This window comes from Quercus robur, chromosome 8 (assembly GCF_932294415.1).
Source record: "Quercus robur chromosome 8, dhQueRobu3.1, whole genome shotgun sequence".
Lineage (NCBI taxonomy): Eukaryota > Viridiplantae > Streptophyta > Magnoliopsida > Fagales > Fagaceae > Quercus > Quercus robur.
Window position 1 is genome coordinate 48,326,419 of NC_065541.1, and position 16,880 is coordinate 48,343,298.

General features: G+C 34.0%; 2 protein-coding genes across 4 annotated transcripts; one reads left to right on the forward strand and one right to left on the reverse strand.

Annotated features, from left to right (window-relative positions):
• Positions 1-857: 857 nt before the first annotated feature.
• Positions 858-3,496, reverse strand: LOC126696771 (oxygen-evolving enhancer protein 2, chloroplastic). The gene is made up of 4 exons (XM_050393480.1): positions 3,126-3,496; positions 1,926-2,158; positions 1,556-1,606; positions 858-1,326 (listed from the first exon to the last, which is right to left on the reverse strand). Exons 1-4 carry the CDS (start codon positions 3,364-3,366, stop codon positions 1,066-1,068), a joined length of 786 nt encoding a protein of 261 aa, XP_050249437.1. The 5' UTR covers positions 3,367-3,496; the 3' UTR covers positions 858-1,065.
• A 3,291-nt stretch (positions 3,497-6,787) lies between these two features.
• Positions 6,788-16,324, forward strand: LOC126696772 (reticulon-like protein B8). 3 transcript variants are annotated; one of them, XM_050393482.1, is made up of 6 exons: positions 6,788-7,173; positions 13,365-13,550; positions 13,629-13,809; positions 13,908-14,055; positions 14,668-14,737; positions 15,994-16,324. In XM_050393482.1, the coding sequence occupies exons 2-6, from the start codon at positions 13,370-13,372 to the stop codon at positions 16,161-16,163; spliced, it is 750 nt and encodes a 249-aa protein (XP_050249439.1). In that variant the 5' UTR covers positions 6,788-7,173; positions 13,365-13,369; the 3' UTR covers positions 16,164-16,324. The 3 variants fall into 3 exon arrangements, with proteins under 3 accessions (XP_050249439.1, XP_050249440.1, XP_050249438.1); XM_050393483.1 differs by having other exon boundaries at positions 6,792-7,173; positions 13,360-13,550; positions 13,914-14,055; XM_050393481.1 differs by having other exon boundaries at positions 6,793-7,173; positions 13,360-13,550.
• The last annotated feature ends 556 nt before the right edge of the window (positions 16,325-16,880 follow it).

Consider the following 16,880-nt stretch of genomic DNA (forward strand, 5'->3'; position numbering starts at 1 on the left):
ATTTAGTTTTGCACTGACTTATAGTTACAGAATGTATGGCTTCTAACTCATTATGCCATTGGCTTGCAAATTGATCGGACTATCATGCTACTTAGGATGGGATTAGCCCAGTTGCAGTAGGCTTGGTGGATGAAGTTCGAGATTTCATGTTTGAATCTTCACTTTCTTGATATGGGTGGCTTGCTGGGGTTGCTTACATTCTGGTTTACCTTGGCCTCACCAAAGGGGGGTCGGGGTTTCATGTCACAAAAATAAATAAATGAATAGGAATGGGATTTGCATGTGAGAACAGATATGGAAAGAGAGTTAGCTACATCCTTAGTAGATTTTATCTTCTAGTCATCTATAATGTCCTTAGAGTGCTTATGAAGTTGGAATCATACATAAGAACTTAGATCAAACACTAGAAGGCTATTGAATTTTACACTTAGTAGTTTGGGAGAGCTTATTTTTATTGGTCAATTGAGTTTTAAATAAGGAAGTGGACAAATACACAACTGTGGCTAAAGAAAAGGTTGAAGCCTTAAAAAGTTGTACATTAACCAAATAAGCTGTTTTAAATCAGATAAGGCAAAGTAATAAGACCGGATGAGCAGTTTCTGAGATGAAGAAGGATATTCAAGTGCTAAAACATAGCATGAAGTGTGTTATTTAAGACTGTAATTCCCAGGATTTTAAACAAGCATTCATTATATGTCTATCACCACAACAACGTTCTTAAAAAATTTATTTGAAGGCATTCCTAGATCAAATTGTAACATTGCTAAGAAAAAAACTTCTGTAAATAAAACTTTAAACAAAATGGTTTATGGCTTGAAATTAAAATGGCATAACCATTAGACAGAGAGAGACAGAGATAGACGGAATGGGAGAGGGTTTAAAACTCGTTAAAGAGGGTTCATATCTGCAGCCAAATATTCAAATATATATCCACAATTAAGTTTCCTCCAACCAACTCACTCAAATAACCAGCTCTGATAACTCTGGAAAAGGGGCTAGACAACTCAAAACAAAATAACATCATAATCTTAAGGTGATTTACATATACAAACCCTCATTAAATTCTTAGGCAACACTGAAAGAACTAGCAGTGCTCTCCACAAACCTTCTTGCTCCCTTAAACCACCGTTTGTCTCCAGCTTGTGCCTTGCAAATGTAAAGCTTACCATTTTTAACAGTTGCTGTAATTAGTTGGTGCTTGCCACCTTCATCCCCATCAGCAGTCCTTGTCAACACTGACAAGAAGTAGTACGGAATTCCATTAATCACTGGATTTGAAACCTCCAATATGTTTGCTGTTGCTACAGCATCATTGTCAAAACCACCCTGACCAATCCAAGTTCACATTTCATTAGATTACATATATGTAACCACCCTGGAGTTAGAAGGCTTTAAAGGCAAAAACCTTACTAGCTCGGGGAAGATCTGTAAAAATAACTTTAAGAAAAACTAAAACAATGATTATTAAAAGGATGCAAAAATGGCCTTGTTATAGTTGTGATTATGATCACTCATTAGTTTAAAAAACATGTAATATTCTTTGTCATGTTAGTACCTCAGAAGAAGTTTTGCCAAAGTAGGCTTGTTTCCCAAGCAAAAAGTCCACCTACAAACAGCCAGATCAAAGCTTATTTGTTAGATAACATTTTCGATCAACATCTTGAAAAGATTCATACATAAGTTATTTGTGTGATGTTACCTTAAGCATTTGGATGAACTTATTTTCATCAATTTATTATGTAAAAGTCAACATTGTACGTTCCTCTTTAAGATGATAAAAAGCTCAACCGAATGGACCTTAGTAGAAGCTTACATTTCAAGAAATAAGGAGAAAACCTATACTAGAGAAAATACCCAAAACAAAAAATTCTGATGCCTCTTGATGGAAAACTGAAGTTAAAAACTAGTCAAAGAAATATATATACCTTGGAGAGGAACTCCTCGGGGGAACCATAATCGGTGATGGATTTCTTATCAGTTGAGTTGATTATGACACTAACATTGCTGTTGGAATCGAAGTTGTCCTCATATCTAAGAACCTGTCCTGGGAATTCCCTCTCTCTGCTTGGGTTCCACTTTGAGGGGATGGATAACTTGAATCCTTCTCCATTGTACGGCAAGAAATCTGTGTTGGTCTTTGGCTTGCCAAATACATTGGCTGCAATTAACCACAAAATTAATATGTAGAACACTGTTTGATCTCTAGATGAATGCATTTTCATTCTTATAAACTGGAATTTTACAAACTAAAGTATCAGGGTCATGTTACATGGATAGCTACTGTGCCAGATCATGGGGCATGCATTTCTGTCAAATTTGATATGGCCTTATTGTCATCATTCGGTAGATTCAGATCAAATTCTATGCTCTCAGTAAACTAAACTAGGCTTCTCTTTACCGATTTCACTTCCTTAGTAAGCTTAGACTAGGTTCTAACTAAAGGAATTGTCCCTGAAAAAATAATTAACTTGTCAACTTGTTAGAGCCACGAATAATGTTTAGATTAAGTGTGGCAAACAGTAATTTGAACACCAATTTGGATGTCATTCCCTAATTGAAATTAGTATACTTAGTCTTCAACAACCTTTGACTACATAGATTCGATCCCCAAAGTGAAGCAACTCGTTATTAAACACGAATTACGGTAATTGATGGAAAGAAAAGCCTTATATTATGTCCGGAGGTCCTGTTAACATATTTACATTGTTAATTGTGGTGTTAATCCTCACAAATCCTAGAACCTAAATCCCAACATGATTGTACATTAAATTAACGTCAAAATATTGATTTTTCATGGCATGACTAAGGTCGGTTGATAAGAGCAAGATCAGCAAACTTATCAAATAATAATTAACAGGAAAAAAAAAAAAATCTGACTCTAAAGTTAAACAATATAATCTGATATAGAAAATTTTCATGTGCTGACCCAATTGGCCAATTCATAAGCTAATGACATCTATCTTATAACAAACAAACAATCACACACACACATACTAAAAAGAAAACTTAGTAAAAGCTTTGTTTATGCTTTTTGGTTAACAAAGTGGTCGACTGTGAGTATTGAACAATCACTTTTATTACATGCTGCACATGTCAGAAAGCATAGATTGAAGAAAGCAAAGTACCAGCTTCACCGTAGGCTGCATCTGCAGGTGAAACCTTGGAGCCAATGGCTGCAGCACCAATGAGCACTTGGAGAGCCAACCGGCGAGAGACAGCACTCATATCATCTTCATGAACTGACTGCTTCTGTGCCTTGCAGACTACCTGAGTGGGCTTCATGTTTGGCACTTGGCGCTGTGATGATGAGGCTCTAGTGGGAGTGGTAAGTGCATGGTGGTGCAAGAAACATGAAGTGGAGGCCATTTTTTTTTTTTTTTAACTCACTTCCACTTAATCTTACAAAACTCCTGAATTAAAAGTAAGGTATTTTAGAGGTTGTGTGGTATGGAGAGTGGGATAGCTAGGAAATGGCGTTTTGATGTTAATTTTGTGATATGTGAAGGAAAATGGTTGGGTTTGGATATTGGATGTGAGAGAAGTGGATAATGGGAAGATTAGATTTTTGATGTGGGATAAGGTTGTGGAGGCTTTGATTGGTGCCACGTGGCTCCATGTTTCTCCCATTTCTAGTGCCATGTCAGCTCTTTATGGATGTACATAATTATAGACCTTTTGTCATTGCACTACAAGCATATCAGTACATGTCACACTTTTGTGGCTGCAGCTACTAGCCTGCTCGTTTGGCTGTTGATGATGGAGACGGATTTCTCAGTTATGAAGAATGGAAAGTCACTATGAATCTGAAAATGCCTCATTATCAAAACTTAGTTCATTGGATGTGTCACACACTCACACATATATCTATATATATATATATATATATATATATTTGGACCAGTGTAATAATCATTTCAATGTACTCTTTTTAAAAAATCTATTTTAAAGGACTTCATAATTGAGTTGTTGGAATTACCAAATAAAATTTGCTATCCAATAATGATTTCATTTATTCCAATTTTGTGGTATTTTACTGAAATTTCAACTTTTCATGGGAATATCAATCAATCAATACTATTTTCTAAAGCTTATCACTCTTCAAATTTATTCCTATTGCTATTCATGTTGATGATATTTTTGAATATGTAGGAGAGGACTATTTGTAGGGGATATACACGATATTCTTAGATCCGTGAGATGCAAAATAGAGAAAAAAAAATGTATTAAAAAAAACAATCACACAAAATAATATTTACGTGGTTCGACAATTTGCTTACGTCCACAAAGTTGTAGTCAATGAAAAGGATATCGTACCGTACTGGCTGGTACGGCCAGTATGTGCATTGGTACCGAAACTCTATTGTTTTGTATTGGTTTAAATACCAGCCAATTTTGGGTGTTTCGGCCAATACTGGCCGATATAGAAAAGAAAAAAAAAAAAGCCTTTATTTTTTTTAAGTTTTGTAATTTTCAAAATTTTGTAAGGGCAGATTGGTAACTTATTTGTATTAACTTTTTTTTTATCATTTGTTTTTTTAGTATGCAATGAACAATTAAGCTTTTTGTTTTTTATATTGTGTGTGTGTGCTTTTTTTTTCTTCTTCTTTTAGTTGATGCTAAAGTCTAAAACCATGAATAATTTGTTCTGAATTGAGGTAATGTTTTATAGCAAACTTTTATTTTTATTATATATATAAATATAAATAATAACGGTAATTTCGAAACGGTATACCGGTACCAAAATATATTGTTTTACTGGTCAAACTGGTACAATTTTCGGTACGAAATTGACTCTCTTTGTTGCATTGCTTTCACTATTCATAGGGAAAAAAAATATACAATATATGTAGTACTATTTTCTCTCTCAAAATAACACCAAACCCTAATCTCCAAAACAACAATTTTTCTATTTTGCACATAAAATTCACAATGGGCTACAAGTAGGCCAAAATGGACTAAGTCTTCGAAAAAATCTCATTAAAAACTATAGCACTTTTATATTAGGTTGTGCGGGTCATAATTTAGGTCAAACACAACTAGGCTTCACAAAACCCAATACTATTTAATAGTCACTTTGAGGACATTTGAGTGGTGGATTCAATGGACTTGAAGTGATGAAAGACATATTTTAAATTCAAAAATCTCAAATTTCATCCATCATAGTATTGGTCCGTGGCTTAGTTTCATTTTGTAAGCCTTGAAGTGCACCAATAACTTCTAGTCATTCTTTAGGCTGGTATCGAGTTCTAGGCTAGTCTTTCAAGCAAATAAAGAGGGTCTCTATCCCTTTGTTTTTGACATGTGTCCTACAAAGGACTCCAACATATTACAACCACGGTAGGTACACCTCCAAACTATTGGTATCTCAATAGTTTAACTAACACTTAAACCTAATAGCTATGCTTGCTATTAGAGCAAGAACACACGTACTTAACAAGGCCGGCTCTAGACATTTTGGAGTCTTAGGCAAAAACTAAAATGAGCTATTCTCTAATTTCACTTAAAATGTCTACAAAATAGGGTACTTTCCTAATACTCCATATGTTCAAAACAAACTTATCCAAATTATTATTTTTTTTTAAAGGAAAATGATGACACTAGACTAAAAAAAAAGAGTATATTAAAGTAATTAATATTACTTTTTACTATAATAGATAAATTATATAGATTAATGAGTATATTGTTTTAATTATATATAAAAAAATAATGTTTTAAAATACTCAAAATAAGTGGTTAGATTTATTTTTTTTAAGAGAACAAATTTGGTTATTCAACAAATAAAACTACCTTCCTAGAACCTTCCATTCAAATCATTTTTCCCATTCTCAAGCTCCCACCCACGTGGCCACCTCTTCTCCTCAACTTTCCCATTGCATTTATTCTCTCATATATTTATTTATTACTTCTTTACAATTTAATAAGTTTATAATGCTTCTTTCTTCTCAATTTTGTTTAGACCAAAGGATTTTTTGGGGTACCAATATTTACAAGGACATTCTAGATTTTTTGTTTTTTGATCACAAAGATGTATCAGATTTTTTGGAGTTTCATTTGAAACTAAAATTTTTTTTCTACTCCCTCTTCTTTTTCAAAATTTTTGGGCCCCTTTCACTTGGGGGCCTTAGGCAATGGCCTAATTGGCCTAGTGAAAGGACCGATCCTAATACTCAACAATCTAGAAACCTCCAATGGTAGCCTAAGATGGAGAGAGTGAGATTCTTATCAATTGCCATGAAAGGCATGGGCTTGATGGTAGAACTAAAAATATGCTCCTGTTTATATTAAAAAAAAAAAAAAAAACTCTCTAGATTGCTTAATATACAAAATATTAGCCACCTAGGTTATTAGCACATTTAACAGGATTGAACAAATGTTTGTCACCAAGTGAGATATTTTAAAGTGATTGGATCTACACGGAGACACTAGGATGTACCTGGCTTGCGTTGGTTGAAACTCCTCTTATGGGTATATATAATGGGAACCCTATCCAAACATGGGTGGGTAGCCATCAGCCCATCACAAACATATACTGTACTGTGATTGGGGCCATATGGAGTTGATCGAGCTTAGGCAGGCTAGGCCCAATTTGTAACACAGACTAATATTCCCAAGTTTCCCAACTGGATTAGATTAATCTCAACCATCATTCCATGGGTCAAAAGCAAAGCAGCACTGCAGCAGTGTCACTCATCGCCTAAAAATTGATTGACTCATTTTGATTAAATACTTTGACAGCTGACTTGACTGCTCCCAAAGTCCAATTATAGAGCCGTCGTCCTTTTAATCACCTTTTCCACAAACTAGGTAAGGCCAGCTCCGTTCTCATTTTTCTCATACAAACCGCAGAAACAGCCGACAGGCTACAAAAACATCTCTACTTTTTGGTACCCCAGAAAGTAAAAACTCTCAAAAAGCATCAAAAGCCAAAAGCAAATACCAGAAGTAAACAAATTCATGAGTGGTTTGCCACTTGTACTGTATTTGTGGACCAATCATATTTAACATATAACTTTCACTTTTCAGTTGCCCCACGCAATTCATGCCTACTCGTCTATGATGTTTTCTATGCTACACAAAATCCACACCGCCTAGTAAAACCCCATATACCCATTACTCTCTGTTTGCTTCCTTTATCTTTTTGCTCTGCTCTGATCTCCTTGGAAGACCCATCTGGTTTGTGCTCTCACCATCTTCTTCTTTCATTTTCCTTTTTTGTTGTTGTTGTTGCTGCTTTCTGGGTCTTTTATTTTATGTAAATTCATAGGTTAAGTGTACAGAAATTGGATGCCTTGTTTTGTACCAGTGGGGTCATGGATTGATTGATTGATTGGGTTTTTTTGAGGTGTATTGGTTGTATCACTGTAGATTCTAGTTTGTTTGTGGTCATTGAAATTTAAGATTGATTCTTGTTGTCCTGGGGTTCAGTTAAGGACTATGTTGAAGTTTCTTTTTTGGGTCTTCTTTGATGTTTCAGTTTGGTTTATAATTTTGTAGGCTTAAGATGTTATTTTTTATTTGTTTATTAGTTCAATATTAATGCTTTTGCATGTTTTATGGTATTTAATTTTTTTTTCTTTTTTTAAATAGTCGAGTATTTTATTAATCTCTACTCGTTGTCCTGCGGTTCTTTGACTTACACTTTCTAAGATTTGTTTATTGGATATGAAATGTCAAATGTGACTGCTGTGGTCTTACAACAGAGTGGTTTTGAAATTTGAAGTATGGGAATTTGACTGGCCTTGCAATGCTGAAGTGGATTTGGCAAATTTTTGGAAATCCTCTTGTTAGCATTGTTCAGTTTACTTCTCACTTATGGTTTTGAATCCTTTGTTTTAGTATTCTGATAGTGCGGGTAATAAGATTCTTATGAGGAGTTGGACACAAAACCCATGTTCTTATCAGAGGAGGAAAAAAATCTATGAGGGTGAAGTTTTAACTTCTGTTCAAGCTGTGATTGTTTATGAATATGTGGTGTGGATACTAGTGTGCTTTCTTGGTTTAGCTCTCGCTCCAGAATGGTTATTGTTGTATTCAATTTGATTTCCAAATTGGTGAATTCTCATTGTGGTTCTGAGTTAGTGTGTAGATGGTAGTTCCATTAGCATTGTATAAATGGCCAGGGATCATATCTCAACTTCATCTGTCCCCTGACACAGTGACACCCCCCCCCCCCCCCCCCTGCATATGCGTGCATGGGGGTGGGTGATATGTAAAGGATTAGGCCTCCAACTGACAAAGACAAAAAGTCATTTGAATCTTCTTTGTTTTGCATTAATATGAATTATATGCCATCACTCTATGGCTCTTGTAGGTTTTCTTCTTCTCTTGTCTTGGTGGTTAGGTTATGATTTTTTTTTTCCTTTGTATTTCTATCCTACTTTCTGGTGTTGTTCAGTTAGTAATTAATAAATTAGTGTGAATGCTGTATTTAAAGATGTTCTGACTTTCAATGATAGAATTCTTGTTATGCAAACTCCCTAACTTGCAAGATGTATTTCCTTCAAATTTCTGCAGACATCTTCATCTAGTTAACTTTATATAGGACCTGGTTAACTATGAGTAACTTCTATGAGATCTTTTCCTGTGATGCTTATTCTGTGCTTGTATTGGTATAACAAGTTTCAGTGACAAAGGTCCATGTAGCTTCTTGATTTTCTTTGTAACTTGTTCATTTGTACATCCATGTGTTGTCATGTTCTTTATAAATGGGTAGATTGGAGGATTTTACAAAATAGGAGTCTTTATTTATGGCTGTTGAATGGATGAATTTATTCAAACCTGAAGAAAGTACAAAGGTACTACAACAGAACAAGTAGCCAGGCTGTGACAGCAAAGAGCAGGTATTATCCAGAAACTAGAACCATTCTGTATATAGCTTAGATGACTACAACAAATTTTGAAAGATCTTGATTTGATTTGTAAAAACTGTCAAAGTAATTAGGGATAGTAATAGGGTGGGGCAAGGTTGGATTATGGGTGTCCCATCCCTCCCTGTCCCTTCTTTGGAGTGGGGTTTTCCTTATGGGGGGAGCAGGGAAGGTTGGGGCAGGGCGGGGCGGAGGGCATTTTGCCATCTCTAATGAGGTTACTTCAGCACTAATGAGATAGAGATGGGAGAGAAAAGGGAGGAACATCAATGTAAGTGTTGAGAAATAATTTAAATACACACACTTAGGATGAGACAGGGCTGGGAAAACTTGTGCAGGGTGAAACATTTTTTCCATCCCTAAAAGTAATCCCCAGTTGATATTTTTCTTGCTTGAACTGATTTTTTCATACAGTTCGAAGAGAAAAGTGCCTGAATTGTGGACATATTGCTTGAATGAAACCTCCTTCGCTTCTGCAAACCCCACCATGATCTCTTGCATTTATTTTTTGTCCACATATGGTATATATGGGCTGACCAAGCTTATTTCAACAAATCTGATGAAATTAAGGCTCCATATCCCAGGTTCCAACCTGACTGATTACTAAACCTAGCTGTAGATTTCTTCCATACTCTGTTAGAGAGACCAATCATACAATATGTGCTCTCTACTCTGCAATACTTTTCTGCAAAAAACACAGTTCACTTTCATTGAAGCCCCATTGAATGACTACCTATCTTTTTTGTTCATGACCTGTTTCCTATCATAAGCTGTCAACAATGCTTTTTACTTGGAATAACTTTAGAGAGCCACAAAAACCTTAGGGTGGCATCCTTGATAACATTTGTAAGCATAGTCCTCTTGAACAATAGTGACCTCTGTTAGCTTTAACTGAATTTCCTCCTTTTCAATAGTGATCTCTGTTAGCTTTAATTAAATTTGTTCCATTTTAATTGATGTTGCTGCATACCATCTTCATTATCCAGCAACTAACGCAATTGATACCACAAGGTGACTAGCTTCGTGTATTACAAGTTCCTTTATTTTAAAAGGAGGGGACAACTGGTTCATTTCTTGGTATGAATGTAAGATACTAATTTTTTTTTTTTGGCTCTTCTTATATTTCCCTAGTATTAGGGTTGTATAAGCTCTAGCAAGAGCTTTGAGCCCAGAAATCGTCCTCCATCCCTGAGATCGCATGTGTCTCGTTAGAGCAGCATTATTCCAACCTTCTAGTCTTTGAAAGCCTTATTCTTATTTTTATGTAAGTAAAGACCAATTAATCATACCACCAGATACTTTTTCATCTTCACAAGATAGAGGTTTGCTCATTTGTTAATGGTACGGCAGCTGAAGAGATAAGTGATTACATACCTTTTTCTGTTTCTCTTGGTTTAGTAATAGTCATTTTGTTGTGTCAATGTAATTCTTCAATTACTACACTAGTTGCTTTAGTGAAGAGCAAAGACCCAATTGGTGTAGAAAGAACCTATTAATAATATATATAGCAACCTTTACAAGACTAGTAAAATGCATTTGCAGGGTGTGCTAGAATGCATATCACCAGACACATTGTCTGACTCAGAGGATGAAGATGTCAGACGTCAGAATATAGCTGAAAACCATGTCCGAAACTCCTGGTCGATTGTGAACCCAACTCATTAAATCTGATATCTGTAAAGGCCTGTGTGGGGGTATAGAGACCATTAATAATTGAAGTTGTAGATTGTCAATCCAGGTGTCTGCCCCAATATTAAAATACTAAAGAGTTAAGTTTTTTATGACGTGTGGCATAGCAACTCTTTATATATTAAAATTTCGTTTCAAATGGCTCCACTAAGGAAGCAACCATTGTCAATTTAAGAGCAGATTAATGCTGTATAATTTATTACTTGGTGTGTTTTGATTATTTGTAGATTGGGAAAATGAATGAGGGTAGGAGCTCTTAATTGGTTTGACTGTTTCTTGTACTGTTGTTTTTGAGCAAAGTTCAACTTTTTCTTAATATTTTAAAAGATATGCCAAATAAACCAGGACAAGATGATGAATATTCAGTCTCATCCAAACATAAGGCATGCTGATAGTCTAAATAAAAGGTACCTGACCAATATTGGCATTTTACAGACATTATAAGACTGATTAGATATTTTTGTAGTTTGGGTGCTTCGTTGCTTTTTGGTGGTGGTTATTAATATTAAGCAAGCTAGGGCTTTATTTACAATGTCAGATCTTATAAAAATAATTATTTGAGTCCCTATAGCTTTTTAAATTATTTGAATCAGTTATTAAAAAACTATACTTGTGATTTCGGGTAGATTTTTTTTTTTTGAGAAGAATTTCGGGTAGATATTTAGTTTGTTTAATTATGAGTTTTAAGCATTGCTTCTATAGGAATTTAAAGCTTTCCATCTTTGTGGCAGAGTTTTGAATATCCTAAATCAAGGTGACATTTAATAATGGCAGTCACCTCTTCAATGACAGTTACCTTGTTTTTTTCTTTTCTATTTTTGTTATTATTGGTAAGTTACAAATGTACTTAATGTGTTTTGAATTCACAATCTTACACCCTCCCCATTATTTTGGGGGAGGAAGTGCCATTTGAGCTAGTGCTTGTTAGTAGATGGTTACAACAATCGTACAAGAGCTAAATATAAGGGGTTGTGAATACTATAGGTTATGCATGGTGTATATGGCTTGGTCAATCAATTTGTTAGTACTTTTGGGTTTATAAAGGCTTAAGATATAGTGATATACCTACTACCGTATACGTTTAGCATGATGATCATTCTACTAGTATAAGTTCTTGTAAGGGGGAGAGGAGGGATAAGGGTCAGGGTTCAAGTCTTCAAAAGGAAGTTTCATACACATATACACAAATTAGGCTAGAGTAGATTTATATCTTAGATCAAAAAAGAAAAAGAAAAAAAGAAAGAGTGATATATAAAACATTGACTAATTGGGTATTGTGTGAAGGAAGTATTGACATAGTTGTCAGTATCATACGATACGTATTACATATCGTACAATACGTATCGTATCGTGTGTAAAAAGTTCTGTATCGTATTGGCATATCGTAAGTGCTCATAAATCGTACGTGCTCATGAATCGTACGATACATTGTGCGTATCGTATAAATCATATTGTATCATAAAAGTGTATGTATCGTACAGTACATAAACAAATGCTTTAAAATTAGATTTTTTGTTAAAATTTGTATTTTTATTTGAATCTAACAAGTTGTTAGACTTGTTTTTAACACAAAATCATTAGGTTACTTAATTTAGCCTAATAAAATAATATATTTATATATTTTTTTTTCTCTTTCTCATACAAAATTTGGACTACGCAGTATACACTTACACTTTACTTTGATATTTACACATTTATTTTCTATACTATGAATAAGATATTAATTGACAATATAATTATTTTTATTTTTGTCATTATTGTTATAAGTCCAAGAAACTAGAATGCCAAGAAGAAATTTTTTTTTTTTTTTTAAATTATCAAAATAAAAAGAACAAGAAAAGATAGTAAATGTTAATGATGATGAAGAAAATTTTAATAAAAAAAGAAGTTTGCAAAATGATAAACATGATGATAACAATGACTTAAATGGGGTTGATTAAGCAATATGACGAAAATAAATTATTATTTTTGTTTCATTTGTAATATATTATCACTTTTGAATTTAAACAATTTGAATGTGTATGTTGTTACAAACACAATCTAGTTTGATTTATTTAGTTAGCTTGTTAAATATTACTACATAAGTGATGAATAAATTAATCATTAGTTGAATATATTTAAAATTTATAATGAATATACCATTTATATATGTATATCTATAATTTTTTATAAATTTTATCAAGTGTTTGTATATCTTCCGATACATGATATTGAAAATCAAAAATCAATTCACGATATGATTCACGTTTTGACAACTATGAGTATTGATTATATGAATATTATAGATCATGACACTAAAGGATCTAGTACATGAGCATAGGATTGGTATTTTTGAAGTTTGTTATTGTATCAACAAGATTGCTATCTTAGATAGCTACGAACTGTTTAGTTCTGGTCTGGGTATCAAATTCCACTTTTCCATATTGAGGGATCTAGTACTGAGTCTAAAATTTGTCCTAATTTAATTCTTGTTTAAATAAGATATTTACATGCAGATTAAATTCTATGATCGCTGAGAGTCCATAGATTCTTGTACTAGATATTTAACATGAGCATCAGGTTAAAGATTTGTCATGTGCCTTATTACTTAAGAGGCAAAAAAAAGACCCATTTGGCCTGTCATTTCCTTCATTTAAATCAGTAATAATTTTATTATGTTCTTATGTATCAATGCTGTAAACCACAACCAAATCTTTAATATATGCCTCATGTGCATTTGTATGTCTGAAACATTCCAAGTGGATTTGATCTTACAGAGAAATCAAGTTCATTTCTTGACAATAATCTTTGTTGATTCTTGAAGCATAGGAACAATGCCTGAGAAATCAACAGCTGAGAATCTTGCGGACATTGTTGAAACACTTGCTGATAGTGTTTCAAAGAGGAAATCTGTGTCTTTTTTTGTGGAAGAGAAATCAAACCCAGTCGCTAATCAGTTTAAGAGGCTGTTTGGACGCGAGAATCCTGTCCACAATCTTTTGGGGGGAGGAAAATGTAGGATCATTCTGTTTCTATTCCTGTAATCTCTATAATTTTCATTGTCACTAAATTTTCTTTTTCTGAATGGTGTAGCTGCTGATGTGTTGTTATGGAGGAACAAGAAGATCTCAGCTAGTGTTTTAACTGGTGCAACAGTTATCTGGGTGCTATTTGAATGGCTCAATTACCATTTTCTAACTCTTATATTCTTTGCTCTGGTTCTTGGTATGCTTGCTCAGTTTATTTGGACAAATGCTTCAGGCTTATTCAACAGGTGATCTTAAATTAAAATGCTTGCTTCTGTGCTTTTCGGTCGGTGAGTTCATGTAAAGTGGAGCTGAGTTTTAGTTTTTGATGACATGTTACACTTAGTGGCAGGTCACAGTCTAAAGTTCCCCGTCTTGTTCTGCCTAAAGAGATATTTGTCAACATTGCCGTTCAAATAGGTGCGGAGGTTAATCGAGCTCTGGGTTTTCTTCAGGATGTTGCATGTGGAGGAAACATTAAGCAATTTCTTTTGGTATGTTTGAACTAACAATAAATCAGAAAAAGTAGCAATCATTTGGACCCTGATTCCCCTTGAGTATTTCAAAATTACAATGGTCTTGATCTGTGAAAATGATAATCTGGATACTAACCAGGACTGTAGATATTATTATGGCCCTTGTTTCTGCAAGTACTTGATCAAGGTTATGTTGGTAATTCAATGGTGGAAGAAGACAAGTCAAGTTTGATTGTCTGCTTTATTGCTTCTATGAAATTTCATCCATATGAATCGATCTTATATTGGTTAATTATTTGTGTGTGTGTGTGTGTGTGCATATTCTTTTATATACCCTTGACAATCCTAAATTTATTTTATCATCCTAGCACAGACTGATGATGCTGGTGAATATGATTATTTGAACATGGATTTGAAAAGATTGAATTCAAATAATAATTTTTGCTTAATATAAAAAATGACTTAAAAGTTTGAAACGAAACTGAAGAATACGAAGAACTAGCTGCAGTTGATTCCATAGTATTAGGAGACAAGATTTGTGATTGAATTTTTTAACCCAACAACTTGGCCTGTTATACATATATATTTTTAGTTTGGAAGATGGCATTAACTGTCAAGAAATCCTCACAGGTTGTATTAAGCTTGTGGGCTGCTGCTGTGGTAGGGAGCTGGTGCAATTTTTTGACTGTATTTTATGTTGGTGAGTGATCCTTTATTATTATTTTATGTTGCACGATCTTCGAGTAAGTTTATAATGCTATTGAATGCTGTACTTCTGATGCATAGTTTAGTCTTTTACTTGCTGCTTGTAAAATTCTCAATATTTTGGATCTAGGATCAAAAAGAGGAAAAAAAGAAAGAAAGATGGTATAAAAAATGGAAGTAAATTCAATCAAGCCAAGCTTTATGGAAGTATGCTAATCTTTCTCTTCAGAATTTTGGAAAAACTTTGTGCAATATGTTATTACATAAAACACCATATGTCCATCTCTCCTTGTCCAATTTGGCCTAGCACTAATTAGAAATCCATTATTGCAAGTAGCATAGTTTAAGAATTAAATCAAATACAGTTCTCCAATTGACTTGGAAAAAATTAATTAGCCTTAAATTTCTGGGTTTTTGATTTAAAATGGAAAATGAAATGGCACTAACCACTAATGTTGGGACTGTGGGCAGTAACTAACATCTAATAAAAATATATTTGTCATTTTATTGGAATAATTGGGTTTTGAAGACGTTCTTTGATGAAGCATGTGTATTTATGATGTGAAGTTGTGAACCACGGAATGACAGTGCTCTTTATTGTTGGAAGTAAAGTAGATGTGATGAATGACTCTTGTGTACTGACTGGTTCACAAGAGGATTTTATTCATTTGTCTGAAATTGAAGCCAGCAATGATTCTTGTTTGTTTAAGCTTATAAGCTGGCTTTAATAAGCTGTATACCTCTTCAAAGTCTTCATTTTTACTAGACACTTACTGTTTTTTTACCCAGATTATTTTTAAGCCAAATGAGCAAATGAATTTATTCTATCTCAAACAGACACAATCAAATGTTATAGGACAGATGAGACTTATATCTGATATATCTACCTATTCCTCAAAAGTGGCATTTCAAAAATGAAACTGGGCTCTACTTTCCTGCATTTTAAAGAGGTCTAGAATGGGAGATCAATAGGACCAATAAGTAAATTATTACATTATCGTTTGATGTACTTTCAGCCAAAAAGATTTGAGGCAAACCATTTTCTTTACTTTTGGCGAGATGTAGAGTTTATCATTGAAGATTACTCCCCCCTGTTTGTGTCAAAGAATATAGGAACTTGAAAATCATTTGGATGATTTTTATTTCTATATTCTTAGCGTTGCTTGGTTGCTTGTATATATGTGAACTAAACTTAATGCAGCAGTTGTTTTATGCAACAGTTCATCATTGACAATCTTTTAATTTCTATAGGTTTTGTAGCTGCCCACACGTTGCCAGTCTTATACGAGAGGTACGAAGATGAAGTTGACAACTTTGTATATGCAGTCCTGGAACAGATTCAGCATAACTATCAGAAGCTGGATGCTGGTCTCCTGAGCAAGATTCCTAAGGGAAAGCTCGAGGGGAAGAAATCTGAGTAGAATAATGTAGTAAAATAACTAAGATCTTAAGAAGTTCCATGTCCATCTCATCTATTAATGATGATTGAATTTCATATTTATGGTTATTGAAGTAGAGAATGTCTATAATCAGACTACAAAAAACAGAAGTTATACTTTAAGGAATGGTCTTTGTTTACCAATACCAGTTCACTTTAATCTTTTGCTTTTTTGGGCATGTAATTGGTAAAAAAGAAATATGTATGAATAAGATGAGGCACTCTTATTCGTAGTAATTGTGCAAGAAAGTCCATAAGAATTGATATCTGAAATCCACATGATCAAGAAATCAAAGAAAGAAGTGGAAGGGTAAACTATCACAAAGACTAGTCCAATCATATAACACTCTCAAAAAGTAATAGTTTAATTGCAAAACTCATATGCTCCACCAACCTCAAAATTCCTACTATGTTCCTGCCAGATGGTCTCCATAACTTAAGGCACGGTCTTGATCATAATCCATCATACACCATAGAGAACACAAGAGACCACAACTCTCCAGCTAATGGACAATGCAAAAGATGATCAACCTAGATTTCTTACACATACATTACTAGCCTGTTATGACAATAATGTCTGATGAAATTATTATAATTTGCCACAAGCTGCTGTCAACCCAAGAATCCAACCTTTGTAGGAACCCTGGCTCGCCAAATGTTTGTCAGTAGGAAAATAACTGTTATCGAAATCCTCAAAAGC